Source organism: Pteropus vampyrus, unplaced genomic scaffold (genome assembly GCF_000151845.1).
Source record: "Pteropus vampyrus isolate Shadow unplaced genomic scaffold, Pvam_2.0 Scaffold68, whole genome shotgun sequence".
Taxonomy (NCBI): domain Eukaryota; kingdom Metazoa; phylum Chordata; class Mammalia; order Chiroptera; family Pteropodidae; genus Pteropus; species Pteropus vampyrus.
Window position 1 is genome coordinate 5,049,379 of NW_011888849.1, and position 12,762 is coordinate 5,062,140.

Sequence of the window (12,762 nt, forward strand, 5' to 3'; positions counted from 1 at the left end):
CATGAAGGCCACATATTTTTTTCCCATACTTTATGAAGGAAGAAACTTTGCTATGGAGAGGTAGCACAGGTTATAATATATTAGAGGAGGAGGTGCACTCAAAAGGAAACGTCATAGGCCTCTTGTCAGGACTCTCAAGGAATTTTCTAATAAAAGGGGTAATAACACTTGTAATATTGCATCACCATAAAACATATTCAAAAGAAAGTATAGATTACTAATAAATCAACAATGGAAAAAAACTGCATTTAACATTTCATATATCAAAAATGTTAAGTATGTTATTTCTTGCAAATGTTATTGTTGCATACACATGACTTTAAAAGGCATTTACAAAAGAACTGAAAAAACTACTTATAAAAAGTATACAACTGTAGTAAAGTTTATCAAATGAAGTTTCAGATCTTTTCATGTAAGTTATTAAGAACCCAAAACTTCTCTGTTCCCTATAGTCAGAGCTGAGGATTTTAATATTTGTCCAGAAATAGGATTTTAAATATATCACTATTAAATTTTATCTTAATGGTCTCTGCCTTAGTTCCACTCTATTCGGGTCCTAAAAATTCTGACAACCTAATTATCCCGTGTCATCTAAATACATAAAACATATGTCTTATATTTTCAATCAAGTCATTCATAATGTGGTATAGGACACAATCAATTAAGCCCTTTGCTGTGACAGGAGAGCTCTTCTGATAGACAATGGTTATTAATATAGGGAGTCATCAGCAGGACAGCTTTCACTTAGACTATCTTCATTTCCAGTGGCACACAAAAACATCTAGAAAAATGTGTTAAACACCTATTTAAAGCAGGATAAACCTTGACTAAAACACAGTTTGCTTAATAAGCAGTAGCCTAAATTCACTAAAAAAGAAACATTCTTAGTAAATCTATACTGACTTTCATTCTTAGTGTTTCTGAATTCTCAAACCATCTGTTTGAAAGTCCATTCTAGATTTTCAGGCAGGACCAATGGCAAGTACATTAATCTGTAGGTGATGGCACCAACTTTCTATGAACAGCATATGCCAAATTTCTCAACTCTCCAGTGGCTCAAGGGGTTCCACAAATACAAATCAAAGCTTTTTGGGCTCTGAGATAGAACTGACTATGCCTGAAGAATAACCCATTTAAAACAGTTCCCTGTTCTCACCTATCAGGCTCCCTTTATCCATATTTGTTGTATATATACCCTTTTCCACCTTTTAGGTCATGCTCCTTCTGCTTTCTCCCTATAATCTCTTACTATTGCATCAAATGTCTTAAAAAGTAGATATATAATCCCCTCCTTATACTATTGTTCATCTAGGAATTTCTCCTAATTCTGAGTCTATTCTGCAATTTAGTTTTCCTAACATTACTAGCAGGTTTCTACGGAACTTGCTTCCTAAAACATAACAGCAAAATTATATTTTTCAAATATTCTAAGACCATCTTTAAGATAAACATTTATCACACTTAATAATCGAGATTATTCATTATTTCTATGACAGTAAGACTTAGTTTTAAGTTACATAACACAATACAATATTTTTATATACCTACCTCTGCAGTTAAATTTGGCAGTATCATAATGTCTTTCAGCACATCTAAAAGAAAAGTTTAAATGTGATATAAAGTTATCTTTTACAATTGAGAAAAAAATGTAATAGTAACAAACATGTTCTGAAAACTTTTTTAATTCACCATGTACTATGATAAGTGTTTGATATTAATTATTTCTTTTAATCCTAAGAATCCTATGAAGTAAGTTTTGTTTATTATCCCCGTTTTACAATTAAGGAAACCAAAGCCTTATGTTAAGTGTATGCAATTAGAACTTACACATTTGCTTACACAATCTGTGATACAACTAATATACAACTCTGCAAATTCAGCAGCACCTGTACCTTCAAATTTCCTTTATGGAAATTCTGCATGCTAACAGAATTTAATAACTAACTACTTTCAATATTATCTTTACCTCATAGTTGAGCATACAGTTTTCTTACACTATTATTTTTAAAAATATGTTAAAAATAGTGAAATTATAAGAGCAAAGGAAAAGTAAAGAAAGACACTAAATGGTGCTAATCTACTCAGATACAACACTTACTAAACTTTAAAACCAGACTTTTCCCTCTTTAGGTAAGCTAAAGGTCATCTTTTCAATAATCTCTCAGGTTACAAATTTTAATTAACGTCTTAATGAGAGTAATAAATAAAATCAATACAGAATATTAAAAGGTTGACTTAGCACTACATAGAGCATGCTAAAATTTGTGTTTTGAATAAAGACATGTTTGTTATCATGCAATGCCTTATTCATGATTAAGAGGCCATGTTTATAAACATAAATAGGCTTGGAAAGAGATCCCATATATCAATTTGTGGTCAGCAGCATCCTGGTAACTCTAACCACTAACCAAACCAGATTTTTAAAAAATTATTTAAAATAAAAACTTAACATTTTAAAACAAATAAAAAGTCCATTGCACCTTAATCCATAATTCTAAAATCCCCAAAGTTTGAAACATCTAACATTTTTTCTTAAATTTATGGCAAACTCAATTGCAACAGAACCTGATTCGAATTCATGAGATTGTACGTAGTCCTTAATAAATACACTTAGAGTGAAGAATCAAATGTTTCATTCTAGGTACCGTTTCAAACTCCACTGGAGTGTTATAATACAAGTATATGCTTCCATGTTCCCTTTCTGAAAACTTAAAAATTCTGAATGCTGAAATACGACTGGCCCCAAAAGTTTCAAATAATTATCAACCTATATTTATGTTTAGAAATCCTGAAAACATCTGTATAGTTCCTCTACATTAAAGGATTTTACAGCCAAATCCACATGATGATTAAACTAATTATAAACAAACTGCAATTCACTGATTTCTAACTGGTCAGACCTGAAACAAATCAACTTTCTTATTACTGCTCAAAACAAAGCTTTTCCATTTTAGCATATTATAACTTAGTATGAGTTTTGCTAGAAAGAAATTTATTCGGTAATAACATATGCACATATATGCATCCTTGCTGAATAATTTCATACTTATATAAAAAAAAACATGACATGTAGAAAGAAGAAGACTGGTGAAGAAAATAATCACATTATATACTTTCTTTGGTACAAGATAAAGAAGCAACATGGTGAATAGTGAAAAATCCATAATGAAATATTTTATAAGGAATCATGTAAAGACAGAGGTTAGGAGCTAAGGGGGTAGGTATAGGCTAGGAAACAATTCTAAGAAACTGATCTCATGACAACACAATAATAAACATTTTGAGTTTTATGCAGATTCAGTTCTCTAAAATTCCCATGCTTTCTCAGGAACTCAAAATGTTTGCTTTGACAAATAGTGCTTAAGACTACTTTCATAAACTGATTCTTAAATACTACTGTTAAGAGGAAGAAATGGAAGGTAAGTAGAAATAGTGAGCTATGAAATGTCCACTAGATGTACACACCCTACAAAGGAATTTTCATGTTTTCTGATTCATCCTCACCACCATATAATAATAAATATTATCTCCATTTAATATATGAACAAGCTTAGATTCAGAAGAGCATTGAAAAACTTGCCCCAAACTACAATATGCAACATGTAAATGGAAGAGCTAGGACTCAAGCTCTAGAAAAGTCAAAACTTTTCTAGCACTGCTTCATACTGCCACTTATAATAAAAAACCAAAAAGAGTTTTAAAAACAAAAACTATAACAAAATTTAGTCAAAGCCAGCCTTCCTATCAGAGCAACACTTGGCACAATAGAACTGACAGTGATAAGGAAAACCACGAAAAAGTTATGAAAATCTCTGCAGGTATGGATAGGGAATGTATGAGAACATATCCTGGGACCAGTAGTGATGAAAGTGATCTGGGGAGGGGCTGGTAGAGTAAGAATAAAGATTCTCTTCTTAATTAAAACTTTCTCTGATAACTGCATGCACGTACACATGATGTTTCTTACAAATTTTTTGCAGTATGTTATTAAGTCTCTCAACAAACCATAACTGAAGATACAGAAGTAATAGCAGAGGGGATTCAACTAAGACAAGTGTTAAACAGATTTAACCATTTATACTTTATAAGTAAAATGGAACTTGGATTTTTTTAAAATCATCATCTCATATCGGCTTATATGAGACGAGAAATGAAAGCAGCATTGAAAGAGGTTTTATGTAGTAGACAGAAAGTGAAGAAAGAGGTTAAGATTAATAGGAAAAGCTTCCAGTGAAGTGAAATTTGCCATGGAATTAGCTAGGCATGCAGTTTCTTCTTTACTTTTGTCAATGAATTTATCCTTATCTCACAAAAGAACACTTAATAGGTAAAAATTAACGACAGCTAAATTTTGATCACAACATGATGGCGAGTTATATGTCAAACAGAATATACAACAAAATACAGTATCTAGTGAACATTTAAGTTCCTCAAAGGCAAGAACTAAATTATGCCTTTATTCACTATCTCCCCCCACTTCACTTCTTATCCCCACCAGAGTACAAATTATACAGAGGAACATACAAAAATAAAATACATTTGCACAAAACAAACTGAGTAATTTACTAATATCAGTATACTCATAAGCTAATTTTGTCTGTTCTTCAAATAACTTACTGAATGCCTGATATATAGAGATATAAACAGGTACAGATTCAATTATTGGAAAGTCTACATTAAAAACTCTTCTTCATCCATGTATGTCACAACTGCCATGACAAGTTTAATACACTATTAAATACAGGTATGTCTAATGCAAATATTTTAAGATCTTTCAATTTATATGTTTGCAAAGATATATAGCGCATGTAATTAATATCTTAAAAATAAAAGAAATAAAATATAAACATCTGCTGCTTCTCAGACTCACTTACCCAGAGCCAAAAATATAAACAAGGGTAGAAAGAAGGTGAAGATTAAAAACGGACATCAGAAATCAAAACATACTACAACTTGGTAGTTCTATAAACTTCTGAAGTAAAATCTGGGGAGGTTAAAAAAACAAATGAACAAACAAAACCAAAATGGGAATATTGGCATAAAGAGTGGACGGTCTGCTACAGTAAGTACCTGTGTGACCTTGTTCAACTCACTTAACTACTCTAGGCCTCAGATTCTCCATCTGTAAAATGAGAAGGTTGGACTAAATGTTCTCTTTCAGGTACTTTCCAGTTCTGAAAATCTATGATTCCACTAAATGGAGTAGAGAAGGGGAGTTAAAATATATGCACCAAAAGTTACTCTCAACTAATAATGAGTCAGTCCATTAACTTGGGAGTTCAATGTTTAGAAATAAAAAAAACAAACAGGCAGGCAAGTTCCCAGGCTAGTTTCCCAATGCCAACTTTAACCATAATAATGTAAGTGACCTACAATACTGACAGTAAGCCTAAATCCTAATCTGTAAGCAGGAAGCCTCTGCATACAGGAATGAAAAGAATTTCCTTCCCTTTCTCTGGATATAACATTAAACTTGCATAAAATTTTGAAAACGGCAGAATTTGTCCTTAGTATCTTTCTACTTTCCTTCTGGGACTCTTTTTAAATGCCCAATCCTGAAAATGTAACCCTGAAGTAATTTGTTTAATGAACTCCAGCTTTTGACAGTTCTTGTTCTGGTTGTTGGGTTTTTTTTGTTTTTTTTTTTTTTTTAACTTAATGTCTAAATCCAGTTGTTCAAGAAGTACAAAGTTTTGTGGTTTTTATTTTCCTCCGCAGAAACACCCTGGCATCTGAAACAAGGCTTGTTGTAGGAAAAATTAATCAGGAAGAGGCAGATATATGCACAGATAATTTGTAAGCTTGGGACCACCTAAACTTAAGTTTCTACAGCACTTTTTACTTCATCTTGTTATCTATTTCTACCACAGCACGCATGTACATGCATGCATGCACCCTCCCCTCGCCCATAATCTGACCATAATGAATTTTCTGCCATAGTCTGAACACTATTATGCCAACAACCTTCTTACATGGCATTCTCTCTTGTCTTCAATGCCATTTCCCCTCCTACTAGGTCTGCAGGTCAACCTCTACTGATTCTTTTCATACCAGCTCAAACATCCTTTTTTTGTGTGACACCTTCCCTCTGGGGTAACATTACTATTTCCACTGTTCTCTACACAGCTCTCTTCTATACAATAATTCTCTCTTCTGCAATACTTTGTTTACCTCTCACATGACACTATAAATTACCTGAGGACTAGAACTATACCATATTCACCTCTGTACTGATATGTGTTATAATGTCTAACAGGTGGCAAGCACAAGATAAATGTATGCTTCTTTGTGAATCTGAGGAAAATAGTTAAAACTCACTAGAGAAACAATTTTGGTGTCTACTTCACTCTCAGGTCTTCTGAGGTCTTATTAGAACAGAAAGATCACTACGTTAAAGATTTAAAAAGCAACATCTCAAAAGCCAACAAGGCACAGACAATCTTTCATACTTTTTCATAAAGATTTAAATGCCACTGAAGGTAGGAAAGAATATTGTTCTTACATTTGATAAATAAAACTCTACAGAAATTATAACAGCGGATTAGTATAAATTTAGATTAAAACTTTTCCTGTTGCATAATTTATCAATATCACATGGGAAAAATAAAAGCCAGGCAGAAAAATAACACATTTTGTATACCAACAAGTCAATATTGGAGGAAAGAAAAAATAGTCTTCAAGGGCAAAAATGGTTAAATATTTTCTTCCCATTTTTCTTTTGTTCCTTTTTTTCCATTTCACATCTCTACCCACCAAATCAAAAGAAAAAACAAAAGGTTAAAGATAAGGTCAGCTATCTGTATCAACATCCTTACCCCAGACAAGGGAAACCACCCAATTCAACAATTTTAGTTAACTTATTCATGTTATATACAGTTAAGGAATACCCTAATAGCTGTTTCAACCAACTGACCTAGAGACACAGATAAACAAAATTATATCCATTCTGGAGCATACCGCCATAGATGTCATTAATGCTTTCACGGAACCTCTGCTGTGAATTACACTTCAAGTTATCATATGGTTATGGGCTCAAAGATGGGCTAGATGCCAAGTCATTTAAAGCCGATCAAGTAACATGAATGTGTGCCAACATTGTTTTACCTCATCACTACACTTTCTAAATGACCTAACAATGCTCTCGATCAGACTTCTTGAACTAATTGTTTTAGGAATACAATTCTGTACAAATATATCTTTAACTCTATCTCATTTTAACAAGGAAATAACTTTCACTTAATAGTTATTTTAGAAGTATTTGGAAGCATACAAATAAGAAAACATACTTACAGATTGTATATCTTGTAATGGTTTTTATGCTTTGAATCCAAAAACCTTAAAACAAAACAAACAAACAAAAAGCCACCATTAACAAAAATGAGCTAACATTTGAAATTACATTAATACTATTGAGAAAAACCAAGACAGATTCGATTTTTCCTAGTCTCAAATATCATTTAAGAAAAATAAAGAAACGTCAATAAATGTTCCCTCCATGAGTTTAAATTAGTAGTCATGTCATTCTTAAATAATTATTACATTACACAGATTTATACAATCTGAAGTAAAGCCAGAGCTTTTCATAGAATGAGTATTTTCATCTTTTCTCTTCAGACTCACATAATGAGGCTGAGTATTAAGAAACAACTTCTTTAAAAGGCAGTATTAGCATTTAGCTAAAGTTCACCTAGCAGCTCATAGATTTGCGAGAAAGTCACATGCAATCAAATATCTTAAAAATAACCCTGAAGTCAGCCATCATTTTCTTTCAAACTACAAACTTGTGATATTTAAAGATATAAGTAGTAACTATTAACTCTGTACAAAGTTTAAGTATTTACACATATATATTCTCATTTGACGCTCACAAACATCACATTTTACAGATAAGGAAAATAGAACTCAAAGAAATAACAGGACTTGCCCAAGGTCATACAGCTACTAAGTCAAAGAATCAAGATCAAAGCCTTAGCCCTCAAAACAATTAGTTAAGAAACCACACAACAACAATTACAGCCAAAACTATCATGTACTATATGCCAGGCACTACTTTAACTACTTTATATACATAAATTTATTTAATCTTATAAGGTAAGGTAACAGAAGAGTCAGAAAAGTAAGGCTGAACAAATAGAATAAATAAAATAAAAAGACAAATTGAAAACAGAAGGGAAGATTTTTAAAAAGTTAAAGTTCAGGAGGCTCAACATATGAATAGGAGAAGTTCCAGAGAAAAGAATAGAAAACATAGAAGAAAATTCAAGAAAAATAGCCAAAACTAAAGGATATGAATTTCCAAACTGAAAAAGATACAATGAATATCCAGCAAAAATGATGAAAATAGGCCTAAATAAAGACATACATATCTTAGTGAAATTTCTGAATACTGGTGACATAAACATAAGACCCTAGAAGCTGCCTGAGAAAAACAGGTTTCATAAAAAGAATCTGGAATCACGACATCATCCTTCTTAATGGCAACATTAGCAGCTAAAAACAATTGGGCAAAACTTTCTGACTATAAGGGAAAATTATTCCATACCAAGACAGACTATATAAATCAAGTGTAAATATATAATAAAGGTATTTTAAAATAAGCAAAATCTCAAATAATTTTGCTTCCCATATATTCTTCCTCAGGGGGAGGTATTAGAAGATGTGCTCCACTTAAAAAAGGGTGGGGAACCATGAAAGAAAATGAGTTCTAGGAACTAAAGAATCTAACTCATGAGAAGGGAAAATAGAGTCCCCAGAATGGTGAAGGAACATCTCAGGCAGACAGCCATACAGCAAGCTTAGAGAACAACTAATCCATATTAGGGCAGGCCGGAAAACTCCTGGAGAAAAGAAATTTAATACCAAATGTGCTCAAAAATGTTGAGAGATTTATAAAACTGAGGGCAAGTTTAGAGATGAATTAGTTAAGAACAGAGAAACTAAAAATTAAAAAAGGAGGGGGCTGGTAGGAGATGAATTATAACTCAAGGGGGAAAAGAAAATGCAGGAAAAATCAGTCATAATATACCACATCACTTAACTGTGAATGGCATTTATCTAGTCAATCACATAAAAACCTAATACAAATATAACCAAAATGGCAACATAACTACTGGCAGGAAGGAGAAGTGGCAGGGGGAGTCTGAAAATATGTGTGTGGTGGGGGTAGGGGGGGAAAAAAAGCGTCCATAAACTTGGATGTGAATAATTAATTATGTTACACAATAATATAAGTACTTGTAAATATGTCACTAATTGAAATGATATATTTTTATGTCATACTGCAGTTGCAGATATTGAAATATTTACAATCAACACTTCAAAACTGTCATTAGACCTGCCAAAGTTTTTTTTTTTAAACATGTTAATAACTATACCAGATATTTGGTTTTAAAGTATTTTCATAACTACTATAATAAAAACTAATATTTGTAATCCTATGAATTTTATTTTATGGATTTAAAGTCACTCTAAGAAGGGGTCCATAAACTTTACCAGACTGCCAAAAAGTTACATGGCGTAAAATAAGATTTAAGAACTCCTGCCGAGGGCAGAGAGAAACAAAGAAAAGTATTTTCTTTCTTGCCATGATGGATGTTAATAAACCCTGCAGAACTATTTGATTCTAGTATTTCATTTGTACAAATCTTTTTTTGAAGGAAAATATTTGAAGTATGAGTCACTTTTTATAATTCTTTATTTTTTAAATTTATTTTATTAAGTATTTATTTTTCAATTACAATTGACATACATTATATTAGTTTCAGGTGTACTACATAGTGATTAGACATTTATATACCTTACAAAGTGATCACCCCAATAAATCTAGTGTCCATCTGACAACATATATGGTTGTAACAATATTAATTGACTATATTCCTTATGCTGAACTTTACATTCCGTGACAGTTTTTATAACTGGCAATTTGCACATCTTAATCCCTTCCTCTTTTTCACGAATCCCCCTTCCATCTGGTAACCATGAAAATGTTCTCTGTTACCTGAGTTTGTTTCTGCTTTGTTTGTTCATTTATTTTGTTTAGAGTCCACATATAAGTGAAATCATATGTACTTGTCTTTCTGTCTGTCTTATTTCACTTAGCATAATACCCTCTAGGTCCATCTACGTTGTCGCAAATGGCAAGATTTCATTCTTGTTTATGGCTGAATATTCCATTGTATATATGTACCACTTCTTTATCTGTTCCGTGTATCAGTGGACACTTATGTTGTTATTGTAAATAATGAACATAAAATGAATATAGGGATGCTTATGTCTTTTCAAATTAGTTTGTGTTTCTTTGGATAAATATCAAAAAATGAAATTCCTGAGTCCTTCTTTGGCCCTTGTTAAAGTCTTTGTTTTAAAATCTATTTTATCTGATATAAGTATTGTTACCCCAGCATTTTCTTCATTTCCATTTGCATAAAATCTCTTGCCATCCCTTTACTTTCAGCCTGTGTGTCTTTCAATCTGAAGTGGGTCTCTTATAAGTAGCATCTGCATGACTCTTGTGTTCTTATCTATTTGGCTACCCTATGTCTTTTGATTGGCGTATTTAATCCATTGACATTTAAAGTAATTGTTGACAGATATGAATATAATTCATATTTTTTATCCTTTTTTCCCTTTACTCTTAAAGAAGTCCCTTTAACATTTCTTGTAATACTGCTTTGGCAGTGATGGACTCCTTCAGCTTCTTCTTGTCTGGGAAACTCTTTATCACTCCTTCAATTCTAAATGATAGCCTTGCTGGGTAGAGTAATATTGTTTGTAGGTCCTTCATGCCAATCCCTTCTGGCCTGCAAAGTTTCTTTTGAAAAATCAGCTGACAGTCTTATGGGAGCTCCCTTGGAGGTAACTTTTTTGTCTTGCTGCTTTTAAGATTCTCTTTGTCTTTAACCTCTGGCATTTTAATTATGTGTCTTGATGTGCATCTCTTCGGGTTCATCTTATTTGGGACTCTGAGCTTCCTGAACTAGTATGTCTCCTTCCTTTGACAGGTTTAGGGAAGTTTTCCATCATTACTTCTTCAAATAGGTTTCCAATTACTTGCTCTCTTTTCTTTCTGGTACTCCTATGGTATGAATATTGGTACTCTTGATGTTGTCCCAGAGGCCCCTTAAACTATCCTTTTTCTTTTGCTGTTCTGATTGCATGTTTTCTGCTAACTTGTCTTCCAAATCACTGATTCAATTCCCTGCTTCCTCTAATCTACTGCTGATTATCTCTAATGTATTATTCCATTTCAGTTACTGTATTCTTCATTTCTGACTGGTTATGTTTCCTATCTCTTTTGCTGAACATCCTTATAACCAGTGTTTCAAACTCTGCATGTTGTAAATTACTTGTCTCCATTTTGTTTAGTTCTTTTTCTAGAGTTTTGTTCTGTTCTTTAATTTGGGAAATGCTTCTTTGTCTCATTTAGGCTGCCTCCCTGTTTTTGTTTCTATGTATTAGGTAGATCTGCGATGTCTCCCAGTCTTGGTAGAGCGGCCTTAGGTAAGTCCTTAGGTGTCCTGTGGACCCCAGTAGCACAGTGCCCCTGGTCACCTGAGCCAGGTGCTACAGGTGTGTCCCTTGGGGGGACTGTGTGCCCTCCTGCTGTAGTTGAGCCTTGATTGCTTTTGTCACTTCAATAAGAGGGACTGACCCTACAATGTAAATGTGAGCAGAAAAGAACGGTATTTTGGAGATTAACCATTCATTTAAATGCCTGCTGAAATAAAACTCGGGTATTACAGAAAGTAACAATCCAGAATCCTTAAAGAAAGTAACAATCCAGACTCTCTAAAACATATCCACAACAGTCGACATACAATTAAAATTCACTAGACATGCTAAACAGAAAAACATGACCCAAGATGATGAAAAAAAAAAGCAGTCAGTAGATATGGACTCCAAGACAAACCAAATGTTAGAATTAGCAGACATGGACTTTAAAGCAGTTACTATAAATAAATACAAGAACGTAAAGGAAAATGGTTACAGTAAGTGAAAAACTGAAAAGTCTCAGCAAGGATACAGAAACTATAAAAGACAGAAATTCGAGGCCTCAAAAGTCAACATCTGAAAAAGAAAAATCTACTACATGGTCTTAGCAGAAGATTGAAGACTGCAGAAGAAAGATGCGGCAGATTGTATTTTCCAAGAATGACTGCATCACCCATCCCATATGCTCTTCATACAACATAACATTAACCGTTCTCCCATCAAGTGGTGGACTCTATGGTTCCACCTCCTTGAACTTGGGCATAACTTTGTGATTTGCCTCAACCAAAAGAGTACGGCAGAGGTGACATTAAGTGATTTCTAAGGCTAGTTCATAAAGATGCCATGCACTTCCACCTTGGACTCCGGAACTTCACTCTTGGCACTAAATTGCCATGCTATGAAGAAGGCTAAACTAGCCTATAGGGAGAGACCACTTAGAAAGGCCAAGTACAGGCATTCTGGACAACAACTCAAATGAAGACCTAGATAATAGCCAGCATTTACCAAACATAAGTGAAAACACTTTCAATGATTCAGCCCCCAACTTCCTAACTCAGCTCTAGTCACTGAGTCTTCCTAATGAAAGCCCCAGACATGCGAAGCAGAGACAAGTCACTTCCACCATGCCTGTCTGATTTCCCGACTCACTGAATATGTGTGTGTATATGTGTGTGTATATCCTCTAAAACACACACACACACTCATACAGGCATAGCTAAAAATTCAATAGAAGAATTAAAATGGAATACCTACAAATATTCTATTAACTCC

General features: G+C 33.3%; 1 protein-coding gene across 2 annotated transcripts in view; it reads right to left on the reverse strand.

Annotated features, from left to right (window-relative positions):
- Positions 1-12,762, reverse strand: part of PTEN (phosphatase and tensin homolog) — a 79,408-nt gene that overhangs the window by 27,479 nt on the left and 39,167 nt on the right. The window contains exons 3-4 of one of the 2 annotated variants that reach the window (XM_011361615.2): positions 7,291-7,335; positions 1,549-1,592 (exon numbers count right to left, since the gene is read on the reverse strand). In XM_011361615.2, the coding sequence (XP_011359917.1) occupies positions 1,549-1,592; positions 7,291-7,335 (89 nt within the window). The remainder of the gene's footprint in view (positions 1-1,548; positions 1,593-7,290; positions 7,336-12,762) is intronic. The other variant, XM_023531461.1, reaches the window with a different exon arrangement.